The sequence below is a fragment of the Monodon monoceros genome, unplaced genomic scaffold (genome assembly GCF_005190385.1).
Source record: "Monodon monoceros isolate NGI ecotype Baffin Bay Population unplaced genomic scaffold, NGI_Narwhal_1 Super_Scaffold_21, whole genome shotgun sequence".
In the NCBI taxonomy this organism is placed as follows: Eukaryota; Metazoa; Chordata; class Mammalia; order Artiodactyla; family Monodontidae; genus Monodon; species Monodon monoceros.
The window spans coordinates 137076936-137090796 of NW_021703778.1; the positions used below are offsets into that span (position 1 = coordinate 137076936).

Here is a 13861-nt window from a genome sequence, read left to right on the forward strand (position 1 = left end):
ACATATCAGTTCTAGGGGTGTTTTTGTAGATTCCTTGGGCTCTCTGACATAGATAATCATGTTGTCTGCAAATAAGGACACCTGAGACAGAGGGCTCCTTGTTACTGCTGGTTGGGGGTGGGCATTCTGCTTCCCCACAAGGTCTCTACTGACACCTCCCTGGCTCCTCATTACAGCTCCCTAGGCAGCCTCCCCTGACATCATGGGTATGTGTGTGTGTGTGTGTGTGTGTGTGTGTGTGTGTGTGTGCGTGCGTGTGCGCGCACTTGTTACTGCCCAGCAGGAATGAAAGTCCCAGCTCTACTCAGCCTTCTTTTCCCTGGTTGGGGGAGAGTGGGGCTCCTGTTACAGCCTGGAGATGGTGGCTGTCTAGGCTCTACACTTGACCTTTGCTGGCACAGGTGGGCGTTGGGCTACAGTGTTTCCTATGGTATTTTGCTCCAGTGAGTGATTATTTCCTAAAAGTTTTCTGTCTTGGTAGGTTGTCCTATTCCTGGTTCTTGGGCTGAAGAGAGCAGGCTTTTCCTGGTCTGTGTCTGTGGATCTTACCAGCTTCTGACTTCTCCAGCACACAGTCTGGGATATCCAAGGGAAAAAAAATTCAGGGAGCTCACCACCAGGCTGTCTTCAGGAGCTGATGCTCCCAGCCATTCTCCCTCCTTGAACTCCTCACTTTTCAGTCTTCTTAAGTCTGTTTTGTATATGATGTCCAGGGTTTTTAGTTGTGCTTAATGGGAAAATTATGCCTACTGCATATTCCCAGAAATGGAAGTCCCCTGTGGGTATATAATTTTTAGTTTTTTATTTATGAGAAATCACTATTTTCAAATTTTATACAATCATTAAAAATGCTTGTATGAGATTAGTAAATTGAGTGGAAACATTAAGATTGCATTACTCAACACACATTTTATTTTGTAGTTTAAAATCATTGGCCTTTTGGTTAAATATTGTTTCACCTTCCATGTTAGAAATGACATGGAAGTTAGAATCATGAAAGATTAAACTAGAAGTCACATTAAAGATGTTTTAGAGTTCTGTCTGTTTTATTCAGATGAGCACTTAGGTTCTTCAAAACGACAAAGATGATTCCTGTTTGAGGAGTCTAGGAACTGTCATTTTTTTATACGATTGAATAGAGGTGCTTTTTTTTGGTAGAATATTATTTCACATGCACTAGAAAGATGGTTTTAGATCATTATAAATATTTCATCATGCAGAGTGGGACAAGGAATTTGGGTGTAGGATTATTAATAAACCAGATGGTTAGGATTCGAAAAAATTTTCATTGAGAAAGTGGGACAGTAAGTCTTATGTTTGTATCAATATATCAAAACATGTTTCATATCATTTTTACAGATTGAAGTTGTTAAAGAAGAATTTAATGAACATTTAGAAGTTGTAGACAAGATTAACCAGATCTGCAAAAATCTACAATTTCATCTAAATAAAATGAGAAACTTTGAAGAGCCTCCTTTTGAGAAAGAGGCTAATATTATTGTGGATAGGTGGCTTGATGTAAGTGATAATTTAATTGACTAGAAATTCTATTTAATAACAATTAAATTGATCTTTTCTTTTGTATCTTTAATGTTTTTATCTAATTACAAAATTCAAAAGTGCTCGTTATAAAAAATGTTCAAATAATATAAAGTTTGTGACTTGGGATTTAGCTTTACGCCCAGAGTTAGGTACTATTTTACTAACAAATGAGTCTATACTCTTTTAGATATACAAGTGCATACTCAACTTATTTGAAATAAACTAGTTAATATATTATCCATCCATGCAGCCAGTTGACATTCAACATTATATTTATTTAATATTTTAAAAATAATTTTTTGTTGAGTAGTAATGATATTTTTATGAATTATAAATTAAGAATTTGTGCTATATTTTGATCTGGATTTTTGATATTTAAAATTTTTTTTTAATTTTTTTTTTTTTTTGTCTGCGTTGGGTCTTCGTTGCTGTGCACAGGCTTTCTCTAGTTGCGGCGAGCAGAGGCTACTCTTCATTGCAGTGTGTGGGCTTCTCACTGCAGTGGCTTCTCTTGTTGCGGAGCATGGGCTCTAGGCACGCAGGCTTCAGTAGTTGTAGCATGTGGGCTCAGTAGTTGCAGCATGCGGGTTCTAGGGCATGCAGGCTTCAGTAGTTGTGGCACACGGGCTCAGTAGTTGTGGCTCGCAGGCTCTAGAGCACAGGCTCAGTAGTTGTGGTGCATGGGCTTAGTTGCTCCTCTGCATGTGGGATCTTCCCGGACCAGGGATCGAACCTGTGTCCCCTGCATTGGCAGGCGGATTCTTAACCACGGCACCACCAGGGAAGTCCCTGCTCTGGGTTTTTAAAAGCATTTTTTATTATTGTGGTTTAGAAAATAGGAAAACTATTGCTTTCAATTGCATATAAACTGCAGCAAACCAGCTAAGTTTTTTTTTTTGTAGAAGAAAGAACTACACGGTATGTTAAAGTGAATTTTTTGTTGATGAATAAAGCAAATTATTTAGCAAGTAGAGGTAATCTAAAATTTTATTTTAAAGTTGTGTTTGACTGAAACAATTGTTCTTATGCTTTTCACCACTAAATATGTTACTTTTATTTTTTAATTATGGTAGATAAATGAGAAGACAGAAGACTACTACGAAAATCTTGGTCGAGCTCTAGCTTTATGGGACAAGCTTTTTAACTTAAAAAATGGGATTGATGAGTGGACTGAAAAGATCCTTCAAAAAATGGAATTACATCAACTGACTGAAGAGGAAAGACAAAAGCTGAAGGTTAATTAAGCAGAAATAAAATATTTGTTCTTTTTGTAGACAGTTGACATTTTCATATCAAGTCTGCTTTCTTGAAGAGGGGTAGAGAAATCACAAAGAAATCTTTTATTTCTTTCATTATTCCTTGAGTGAGACCTGAATTCCATCGTTTTCTTTGTGGTATCCAGGAAGATGTTAGCAGGTATTATTAATCTGTGCTGTATACCTGAAACTAACATAGCACTGTAAATCAACTATACTTTAAGTAAAGTAAAAAGATTAGAAAAAAACACAAGGCTGAATATCAAAATCTTTATAGAGCTTCAAAAGAGGCTGGTTTTTTAAAACAGTGATCTCAGGTTTTGCCATTTAGAAAGAATTAAACTCATCTCTTGTAATGAAATAATATCATTTGCAGCTACATGGATGGACCTAGAGATAATCATACTAAGTGAAGTAAGTCAGAAACAGAAAGACAAATACCATGTGATATCACTGATATGTGGAATCTAAAATATGGCACAAATGAACTTATCTACAAACCAGAAACAGACTCACAAACATAGAGAACAGACTTGTTGCCAAGAGGGAGAGGGGGCGGGGGAGGGATAGATTGGGAGCTTGGGACTAGCAGATATAAATTGTTATATATAGAATGGATAAACAACAAGGTTGTATTGTATAGCACAGGGAGCTATATTCTGTATCCTGTAATAAACCATAATGGAAAAGAAAAAAATAATTAAAAAATATTTTTAAAGTTAAAATATTTTTAAAGTTATCTCTTTTAACTCTAAAAAGAATTTTTTCTATTGCTGGTTGTTTGCATATTATTAGTTTGGACCATATAAAATTACAATCTTCGTATGTCAAAAAACAGTTAAGTCTGGCAGTTATATGTGGTTCAGTGTAATATAAAAATGTATTATGCGTGTATGATGGCTTTGCAGTATGTCACGTCTAATGTCTCAAGTCTTATTTTTTTTTCTCTAATTTTGGTCACTTTATTCACTTTTAAATTCACATATCCATTTTTATACTTTTGGAAAAAGACTTTCAAAATGTGTGGAGATTTATGAGTTTCCTGGGTATATTATGACAGTTGTGAAGTAAGATTTTGATTTTCTAAGTGAAATGAATTGTCACTAAGTATCCCTTAAATTTGTCTTGAGATAGAGGTTATTTAAAAATTTGAAGTTAAGGATTATAAGGGCTACCGTGTGGGCCAAATTCTGCCAACATGGTGTGTGTGTGTGTGTGTGTGTGTGTTGGCTTTATATGTTTATGTGTATGTTTATATGTACAGAGCTATTGAGATGTCATGCCTTTAGGTAGGCACTGCATTCTGCTGTGGCGCAAGCCTGGCCCCTCTCGTTTTGTTGCTAGAGTGTTTCACTCAGTTATAACATATGCCTGACCCATGAAGACACTTAGTTTTGCAACTCCCAGGACTGTATCAAAAATCAAGTGATTAGGGGAAATTTAAAGGCTTTTTCAGTTTCTATATATTTTCAATAGCAATCAGGGGTACCAGAAAATAAGGTATAAAATAAAAAGATATTTTCCATTAACATTGTGTGTTTTAGGAAGAGTTACAAGTTCATGAACAAAAACCTTCAGAATTTTCTAAAAGAGTGGCTAAGATACAGTTCCTGCTTCAAAGCAGTGAAATACCTCTTGAATTACAGGTAAGAAAATTTTTATTTTAAAGTTGCAATTAAAGATGCTCTATATCCTCTAAAGTAATGCTCATAAGCCAGAATTCTAAAATTTAAACCTAAAATAAAATTAGGATCATTACTTGATTCATCTTTAGTCATGTCCAACCAAATTTTTAATAGCCAGCATAGTTTATTATATTTGTCCCATTTTAGAATGAATAATTTTTTGCATTCTCTTATTCTCATTTCATTTATTTCACAGGCCTCTTGTGCAGAGGGGGAGATGTTACCTTGCTTCCATGTAAAGTAACAAGGGTTTCCTCATAAGTGTCTTAGGCATAGGAAGGAGAATATGGCTCAAGAGATTCCAAGTTTATTAGTTGCTAGATGGAGTAATAGGGAGATTGCCCCAAGTGTGATTTTCTATTGTGTGAAGAGATTTGTTAGACTTTTATTTAAATCAAAGTGCAAAGTGCCTGAATATAAGCTCTGGAGCCAGACTTTATGGGGGAGGGCCTGGGTCTGCTGCCAGCCAACTTTGTGATCTTGGGCAAGTTACTTATCCTTCTTAAGCCTGTATTTTGTATACAAAGTGCTTACCATGATGTTGTGTACGTAATAAACACTTAATAAATGCTGGCTATTTAATTTTTTTCTATATGTTTTAATAGGTTTTCCAATAAGCACCATGAGATAGCACCTCAACTGGTATGCTAAATAAAACTTGTTTTAAGAGGAAGATTCACCTAGTCTCTTAGAAAAAAATAAGAATGTCAATTTCAGTTTTTACAAGTTACTGTTTTTCTTTGAAGGCATTGTTTGAATTGTATCAGTGATGTTGAACAAGGAAGAATCAGAAAGAGAGAAGTTATTTCACGTTGAAATGAAACGGAGTTTCAACTCATTCTTCAGCAGTGCAGGTGTCTTATAATCTAGTTAAATCACATCCATTACAGTACGTCATATGTTTCATGATTTCAGGTCATGGAGTCCTCTATTTTGAACAAGATAGAACATGTGAAAATGCGTTTAACAGGAGAATCCTACTGCAGTGCACTCGGTGGCAGCACAGCTGAGTTAAGGGAGGATCTCGACCAGGCTAAGACCCAGATTGGAATGACTGAGTCCCTCTTAAATGCCCTGTCTCCTTCTGACAGCTTGGAGATCTTTACTAAACTAGAGGTACTTCCCAGCTACTTCTCTTCTGTGGTTCAGATTTATTTTCACACTTGTTTCTGATGGTCTTGTCCTCTTGAGGTTAATAATTATTATAAAAATAGTATAAGTCTGGGGGAAAAACTCAGAAAAACAATTTGTGTATATTTAACTGTTTCACCTTTGAATTGCTTTGTGGTCATTATTTGATATTAAATTGCATTGCATTATACATTTACTAACTAAGAGAAAGCAGGTCTACCCAATAAAAAATCATCTAGATTTTTATAGAAACAATGGATACCTAATATGTTTTGTGTAGATTGAGCCCATTTTTAAGACTTCAGTGTTGTCTGTTTGTTTATATATTTAGGAGATTCAACAGCAAATTCTACAGCAGAAACACAGTATGATATTACTTGAGAATCAAATAGGTTGTCTGACTCCTGAACTCTCTGAATTAAAAAAGCAATATGAAAGTGTCAGTGATTTATTTAATACCAAAAAAAGTGTTTTGCAAGATCACTTCTCTAAGTTACTGAATGGTGAGTGCAATGTTTCTCTTACTGTGCCTCTGGGAATCTTGAGGTATGAATAAGTACTGTGAGCACAAAGACTAATTAATCTAAGCTTCACTTAGAGATGGTTGCACACACTCTATTTAAGGAAAAAATATTCAGATAAATCTTTTAGGAGCAAACACTCACTGATCTACACCTATCGTAAATAACATCTCTTTTGTTCAAGCACCAGATCTTTTTCTCGTGAAGGAGAGTCACAAGGGTCCTCGTGTTTGACCTGCTCCTTGTTGTCAGAGTCTGGGGTCATGCCTGTGAGCAGGCTGCCCCTGCAGGTGTCTCTGGGTGTCCTGTATGCTTGGAAAGGAGGTTTGGTGTAGAAAATATGCCACAGTTACCACATCGGCTCCATTAACCCTCAAAATTAGATTTCATTTATTATCACTTTACAGTGACTCGTACCCATGGCATGGGAAGCAAGTTTCAAAATATTTTACTTTAACAAGGTTTGTGACGTATTCCTTGAATGAATATAGCTTCTTTTGTTTTTTTCCTGCAGATCAGTGCAAGAACTTTAATGACTGGTTTGGCAACGTTAAAGTGAACCTTAAGGAGTGTTTTGAACCACCAGAAACAAAAAAGAGCGTGGAACAAAAACTACAAAAGCTTTCTGTAAGAAGACGCGTTTAAACTTCAATCAAAATTTATCAAAATTAAAATGCTGGAGATAGAACTATATATAAGTAGATAGGACAATAATTATTTTGACTTAGTAGTTTCCCTACATAGAGATAGTATTTCCAAAAAACCTGGCCTTTCCCCAAATACTGGGTTGGCCAAAAAGTTCGTTCGGGATTTTCCGTGACATCTACGGAAAACCCGAACGAACTTTTTGGCCAACCCAGTATTTTTAACACTCTGTGTTTACTGGGTAAGGGTGTAAGTGACTTAAAAAGGTTCTGTTTTCACAACTATTCTAAGATGCTGTTTAACTTAATGTTTGCTGGTGAATTCAGTTGTGTTAAAATCATATTTGATTAAAAAAAAAGGCTTTACCTAATTTGGACTTTGAAACCCCTTTAATTTCTATAAGAGATGGCTTGACTTTTTAAAAAGTTTTTTCCCAGCCATATTTCTTTTAAAAATTGTAGTTGAACTTTAATACACTGCTGATGGGAGTGGGTGGGGGAAGATAGCCTGAAATAAGAGGCAATAATGTGGGCATTTCAAATGCGTATGGCACCTTTAATTCTTGATCACTTTATGGTAGATTATCAAGTACTTTAGGCTTTGGTGATAACTTATGCTCTCAGACTTATCAGTGGCATTAAATGTTCCCAGTTTAATTCCTTGCTTTGATGATACTATTCTTTATTGACAAAATCATCTTTCTTCTCTGCTTTTAAATTATAGTTCCAACTTTTTTTTTAAACTTTGCGCATTGCATGGGTCTCAACAATTGATGCTCAAACGTTGAAACACAAACATTGAAATAAAATTCTGATTTGGACAAAGTTAAACAGAGAATAGGCTATTTAGTTTTACATATTGATTGCCAGAAAGGAGCAAGTATTTAGGAGAAGCTGAGCAGAGCCAGGATAGGAAAATGTGGCTTTCCCGGTCTAACTCCCACTGACCCACATGGTGGCATCATTTTGCTTGATGTGATTCCCAGAAAGTCAGATGCAAATGCAAATGTACACACACATTCTAGAACCAATATAAATTGTCTTTTGATCATTTGCTATTGCACTTAGCCACCTCTCCATAGCAACTTCTTTTATATAGGATGTTATGAAGATGGCATGTCTATGTATCATCTTGGGAAAGTGTCACTGGGGTGGTAGGGACCATACTTAGACTTGCCCATAGGATAGAATTGACTTTTTGTCTTTCTTAAGGATTTCTTGACTCTTGAAGGAAGAGGCAGTGAAATACAGCAGGTGGGAACTGTACTGAATCATGTGAAAAAGCATCTGCCCAAAGCACCTGTTAAGAAGCTTAACAGTTGGATCGTAAGTCAAGAAATTGAATTAGAAAAAATGGAGTCCATATGCCAGGCACGAGCTAAGGAGCTTGATGAGTGCTTGCCGCAGCTACTGAGGTAGGAAATAAAGGTGACGTCTAATAGCATGTTTGCTAATGATATCTTCATACGTACTCTGCCTCAGTACAGCTAGCAGTGGGATACACGTACACACAAATTTCAAAAATAAAATATGTAGTTTCAAACCCAAGTTTGGCTCTAGGATATAGAATTTTGGAGAGTTCCTCAAATTATGGCCAAGGTTCAGGGGAGAGTCCAAAAATATTTTCTGTCTGTTTGTTTGTTTCCTGTTCTTTATGATGTATATGTATGGTTCATTAGAATTCCACTATAATACGTGTTATTATTATTCAGGTTTTAATGTTACAAATTAAATTTTCTCAAAAGAAACCAAAAAAATGTAGTAAAAATCCTGGTTGGCTCACAAGATTTGTGCCAACCTTCTCTTCAGATAAACACTTTTTGCTGATTTTATATTCCAATGTGTGTGATATTGTTTTAGACTCCAGAATGACCACAGAAACCTGAGTAAGTGGTTGACTAATCAAGAAGAGAAATGGAAAGAAATGGAAGGAACAAGAGAGAAAACTGAGCTATTTTGCCAAGCTCTAGCTAGAAAGAGGTATAGCTGATCTTGCATGAAATGTACTTCTGGGGAATACGGTTTCTCAAATGCTGTCGTGGCTCCTGTAAACTTTCAATGATATTTGGAATTTACAGGGAACAATTCGAATCTATGGCCCAGTTGAACAACTCTGTGAAGGAATATGGGATTACTGAGGAAGAAGAAATAGTAACAGAATCAACACATTTGATCAATAGATACCAGACATTATTGGGACAATTATGTGAAATTGACGAAGAGGATAAGTTACCTCCTGCCAAGGACCAGAGCTTTAATGATCTTGCACATGATGTAATTCGTTGGATAACAGGGATTAAAGAGTCCCTGATGGTTTTGAATTCATCTGAAGGCAAAATGCCACTTGAGGAAAGAATCCAAAAAATAAAGGTATAACTGTGGAAACTAAATTTCAGAGGTCAGAGTGAACTCTAATTTTGAAAAGATTTAGAGGAAAACTGCAAAGATTTGTTTTTTAATGGAAAATAGGATCACTGCAGATTGGTTGAAGGAATTCAGATGACCAAGCTTGCAAAAGAGAAGAGCTATGATGGACCTAAAATTATTTTAATGCATAGAGAAGGGAGAAAGTATATCCTCTCTTTGTGGGAGCAATGTCCAGTTATTGTCCGTCTTCACTGAGTGCAGGAGAAATGAAATTAAAACTATAAATTAGAGCTGCAGCAGGTGGAAATTTGCTAGGATGTTAAAAGAATGTATGTCAGTACATCAGAGCCATCGGCAATGTCAAGGTGAGGGCTGGAGAGGAGCTCGTCTTCAGAGTGGATGTGTGTGGTTCCTAAAGGTTATTAGATACTGAGTGGGTTGTGTGGTTCTTAGTTTGTCAGATACAGAGGATGATGCGGTCAAGCCCTAAGGGTTAGTTTGGCATACTGACGTAATCAGGATCATTTGGGATTATATCTGAAAGGTTTTCCAGGGAAGGTGAATCTGGAGTAGTGTTTCCAAGAAGGGAGGAACTTGATTGTTTGGAGCAAAAGAGAAAAATAAAATTGCAGGGAATGAGAATTAATTACGTTGTGGTGGAGAAACAGCAGTTGGTTTGAGGCACTCTGCATTTTCCTATGGGAAGCGATAAACCCAATCTTGGGTGTATAGAAGTGTCTTGTTCAGGTTGTTACCCTAACTCTTTATTTATAAATAATGGTACAGATTGGAAGGAGGATTTGCCACGGATTTTTTGGCATATAATTTCTTTGAGGGCAATTGAGAATCAAGAGAAGAGTAGGAATGCCATCAGATCAATGTGACAAATGCTTACTGAGAACCAGTTCTATACAACGTGAAGGATGTCTTTGTATTTGGGGAATATATAAAAATGAAAGGGTAATTTTGAAATCTACTCTGCAGTTAGAATCTCTGAATAATGTTTATAAATAAAAACATATCATATGAAATATCCCTGTGTGGTATGAATGAGATTTTAAGATCTTTTTTATTTGATTTAGGAAATCATTTTACTAAAGCCTGAAGGGGACGCTAAAATACAGACCGTTGTGAGTCAGGCCGAGAGCAGCAAGGCTCCGATGGTTCCAAAGACCCTTACTGATATCAAAAACCAGTGGGACAACACACTCCACTTAGCCAACACATATCTAAGGTAAAGGGCATGCCTTCACCACTTTCATGGTTTTTCGTTGCACAATGAAGCCATAACAAGTATGTTTTGTCTGCCTTCTGGATGTGGATATAATATATCTGTTGGAGAGAAAGTAAGTAATATCAGGGGCAATCACAATGTTGAGGCAGAAGCGAAGAAGGATAGTCCTCTGCATCAGATATGGAACATGCTGTCATAACTCGGCGGCAGTGTTTACTTTGGCTGGTGCATCAACCCATGGGGCCCTTGGTAACAACTTAACATTGTCTACCTCATTCCACCTTCAACACTCCCCTTCTGTACCAAAACCCCCTTTCCCCAGACAACCTCAGTATCTTCCTGGTATTACTGCAGGATAATTCATGCTTTTAAATATATATGCTAAGAGATTCTTAAATGTGTAAACATTGATAAACGTTGTCTGAATGTAATGGGCATAATTCTGGTGAAAATTCTTAATTCATATCATGTCTTAAATGATACATTTAACATTTGGTGGAAATGTAAATTTTATATTTTTCTAAGAAAAATAGATCAAAACAAATTTAAGCTATAGAAAACATAAACTAGTTAGTTGGCCAATATACTGAATGCTTATTTATTTTACTTATATGAAAAAGAAAAACATAGAATATTATAATTATATTTAAACAATAAAAACTGGAATAGTTTGAAATCTAAATTATTAAATATTTGTTCTCAGATCAAATTATGTGACAAAAAAAACAATACTTTTTTAAAGTAATACTACAACAATTTTAATCTTGATTTCTGAGCTAAACTTAGTGCTATTTAGAATGTTATAATGCCAAAGAAGTCCCTGGGAGTAATGTACAGTAGTGTTATTTTAATGCTTTTTATAATAATGCATGTTGTATTATAAGATTTTGATGTATCATTTCATTTGTAAAATACTTTGTTAAATTTAGCCATCAAGAAAAGCTTCTACTAGAAGGCGAGAAGTATTTGCAAAGTAAAGAGGATCTGAGATTAATGCTCACAGAACTAAAAAAGAAACAAGAAGTGGGCTTTGCTCTGCAACATGGTTTGCAGGAGAAGAAAGCTCAATTAAAAATTTATAAGAAATTCCTCCAGAAAGCACAAGATTTGACATCCTTACTAGAGGAGTTAAAATCTCAAGGAAATTACCTCTTAGAGTGCACTAAAAATCCCAACTTTAGTGAAGAGCCGTGGCTGGAAATAAAGCATCTACATGAAAGTCTTCTTCAACAGCTACAGGTGAAATGGTCAAAATAAAATTTTAAATGCTTGTCTTAATTATGCATAATTATGTAATATTTGTATATAGGACCGTTGTTTTGTTCTTTTGGTAAATCAAAAGGTTTTAAAATTTATCAGTTTTAGGTACAAATACTAACTACTCAAGATGGAGCAATCAATTTGGTCAGTTTTGCTAGAGAAATCCAGTGTGTATTATTTGATAATAGTGTTGTTTCCTCTCATCAAAGTTCCCCTCATAAGGGGTTGGAAGGATTAAGACATGTTTAGGCATCTTTATGTAGGTAACAGTGTCAAAGTTGTCCATGCAGCATCTATCTATCCATCCATTCATCCATGCTTGCATTCATCCGTCCATCCATTCACATATCCATCCATCTATCATCTATTATAATAGTTATATCCATTATTCTGTATAAACCTTATCAGGTTTCTCCCTTGAGTCTTTCCACATGATCTGCAATAAAAGAATTAAGAGGTAAAATGTCATCTTGTCATGAGGCATATTATTCTCTTAAGAGAATTGTTTATAATTCTTTGCATACTGAAAGCCAGATTCAATATATCTTTCCTGGATAAGAAATCTTTGCTTATACAGATAGCAGGAGTTGTGTGGGTATAATCTTGCTTATACCCACTTGGCTGTGAGTTATTTAGTTTAATAATTGCTGTTCTTTTCTGATCAGGTGCGGTCACCTTATTTTCTTATTCCAGGGAGAGAACCTGAAGGTGGTCTTGCTCTTGAGTTAGGATTACTTTTTCCTAACACACAGTTTTGGAGTTTGAGTCTTATGAAAGGAATCTGAGGTTAGGTTGATTTCACATAGTCTCATTTCCAAGAGTGGGTACTTGCTTGTAGTAAGAAGGATAATTAAGGGAACTGCTTTGTTATGGGTGTTTGTGATTTGATGATATAATTTGTAGTCATTTCATTTTGTAAACCTCTTGACAGATTGTTTCCGGGAGTGAAATGAAGGCAAAGAAACAGGCGGGAAACAAATATCTCAACGCTAAAAACTTTACTTAAGAACTCTGGATGATTTATGGCCATATTCCTTTTTCAAGATGAAACCTCATAAAACAAATGTTTATGAACCATTTAATTATTTTCTGAGTGGAATAATTCAGGGACCTAATGCATGCATTGTCAATGTTTTATTTTTAGGATTCTGTGCAAAAATTGGAAGGTCATGTTCAAGAACACGACTCATACCAGGTTTGCATCACAGACCTAAATACTGCATTGGACTATATCTCCAAGGAATTTGTCGGTTTTTCTGATAAGCCTGTGGATCAAATAGCAGTTGAGGAAAAAATGCAGAAACTGCAGGTATTAAACAATGTCCAGACATGATAGACATTTAAAAAAAATCAATATTAATTACAACTTGACAAATCAGGGTCTTTGATCAAAAATTCAAATGGTGAAAGAAAAGAAATAAAAAAAGAAAAAATTCAAATGCTGAAAATGCTATTCAGATGACTATTGGATAAAGTCCTGACCAGTCATAAAAAGTGGAAATGTTCTTCTTTAGTGAGCAAATCCATTTATAATTTGAGTTGAACAGTACTCTGTGCTCTGGACCCTTAGAGACAATTCCACCCATGAGCAGTCTATAGCTCCTGGAGATCTTTGTTTAAGAGACAGCACAGTGATTCCAGGAGATACTGGGTATTCAAAGGATATAACGAATGCAATAAGACCTAGGGAGAAATGATTCAATTTTGCATTCTTCATCATGGGTAGGATAGGAGTTGTATAATTTTCACCTTATTAATTTTCATACTCATGGACTACCTTAGAGGTCTCTGCAGATGTAGGGCTTTTAAAATTCTCAGCCTCACTTCAACAACCCCTCTCCTTATACAGTAAGGATTGCAGCTCTTTACCCACATTCTCAAAACACATTCCTTGGAAGCTCACTGTTTGCACAGCCAACATAAACAGGCCCAACTGGTGTCCTCTAGAAGAAAACAGAGTAAAGCATTTTCTTAGCTGCTTCTTTCACAGTTATTTGACTGGAGATTGCATGGGGTGAGTCTCAGGGCAGCACTGCTGGCATGAGCTTGGGAATTTCTTATCTCCTCTTTTTAGGAACCTGGGAATCAAGCAAGATTTCCCCTCCAGAACAGCTTGACATTGTGACAAGGCTACCTCCCTTTTAACAGTGATAATTTGACAAATGTTGAGGGCTCATCATGTCCAAGGCACTGTTTGGGTGCCTTGGATACTGAGAAAAGT

The 13861-nt window shown here is 35.9% G+C and overlaps 1 protein-coding gene across 6 annotated transcripts in view; it reads left to right on the forward strand.

The window, feature by feature from the left end:
- The window catches only part of SYNE2 (spectrin repeat containing nuclear envelope protein 2), a 332333-nt gene that overhangs the window by 152652 nt on the left and 165820 nt on the right, over positions 1–13861 (forward strand). For all 6 annotated transcript variants that reach the window (XM_029238377.1, XM_029238372.1, XM_029238375.1 and 3 more), the window contains 12 exons: positions 1360–1518; positions 2616–2777; positions 4343–4444; positions 5399–5599; positions 5946–6117; positions 6650–6762; positions 7992–8194; positions 8640–8759; positions 8858–9149; positions 10229–10380; positions 11310–11619; positions 12785–12949. In XM_029238377.1, coding sequence (XP_029094210.1) covers positions 1360–1518; positions 2616–2777; positions 4343–4444; positions 5399–5599; positions 5946–6117; positions 6650–6762; positions 7992–8194; positions 8640–8759; positions 8858–9149; positions 10229–10380; positions 11310–11619; positions 12785–12949 — 2151 coding nt within the window. The remainder of the gene's footprint in view (positions 1–1359; positions 1519–2615; positions 2778–4342; positions 4445–5398; positions 5600–5945; positions 6118–6649; positions 6763–7991; positions 8195–8639; positions 8760–8857; positions 9150–10228; positions 10381–11309; positions 11620–12784; positions 12950–13861) is intronic.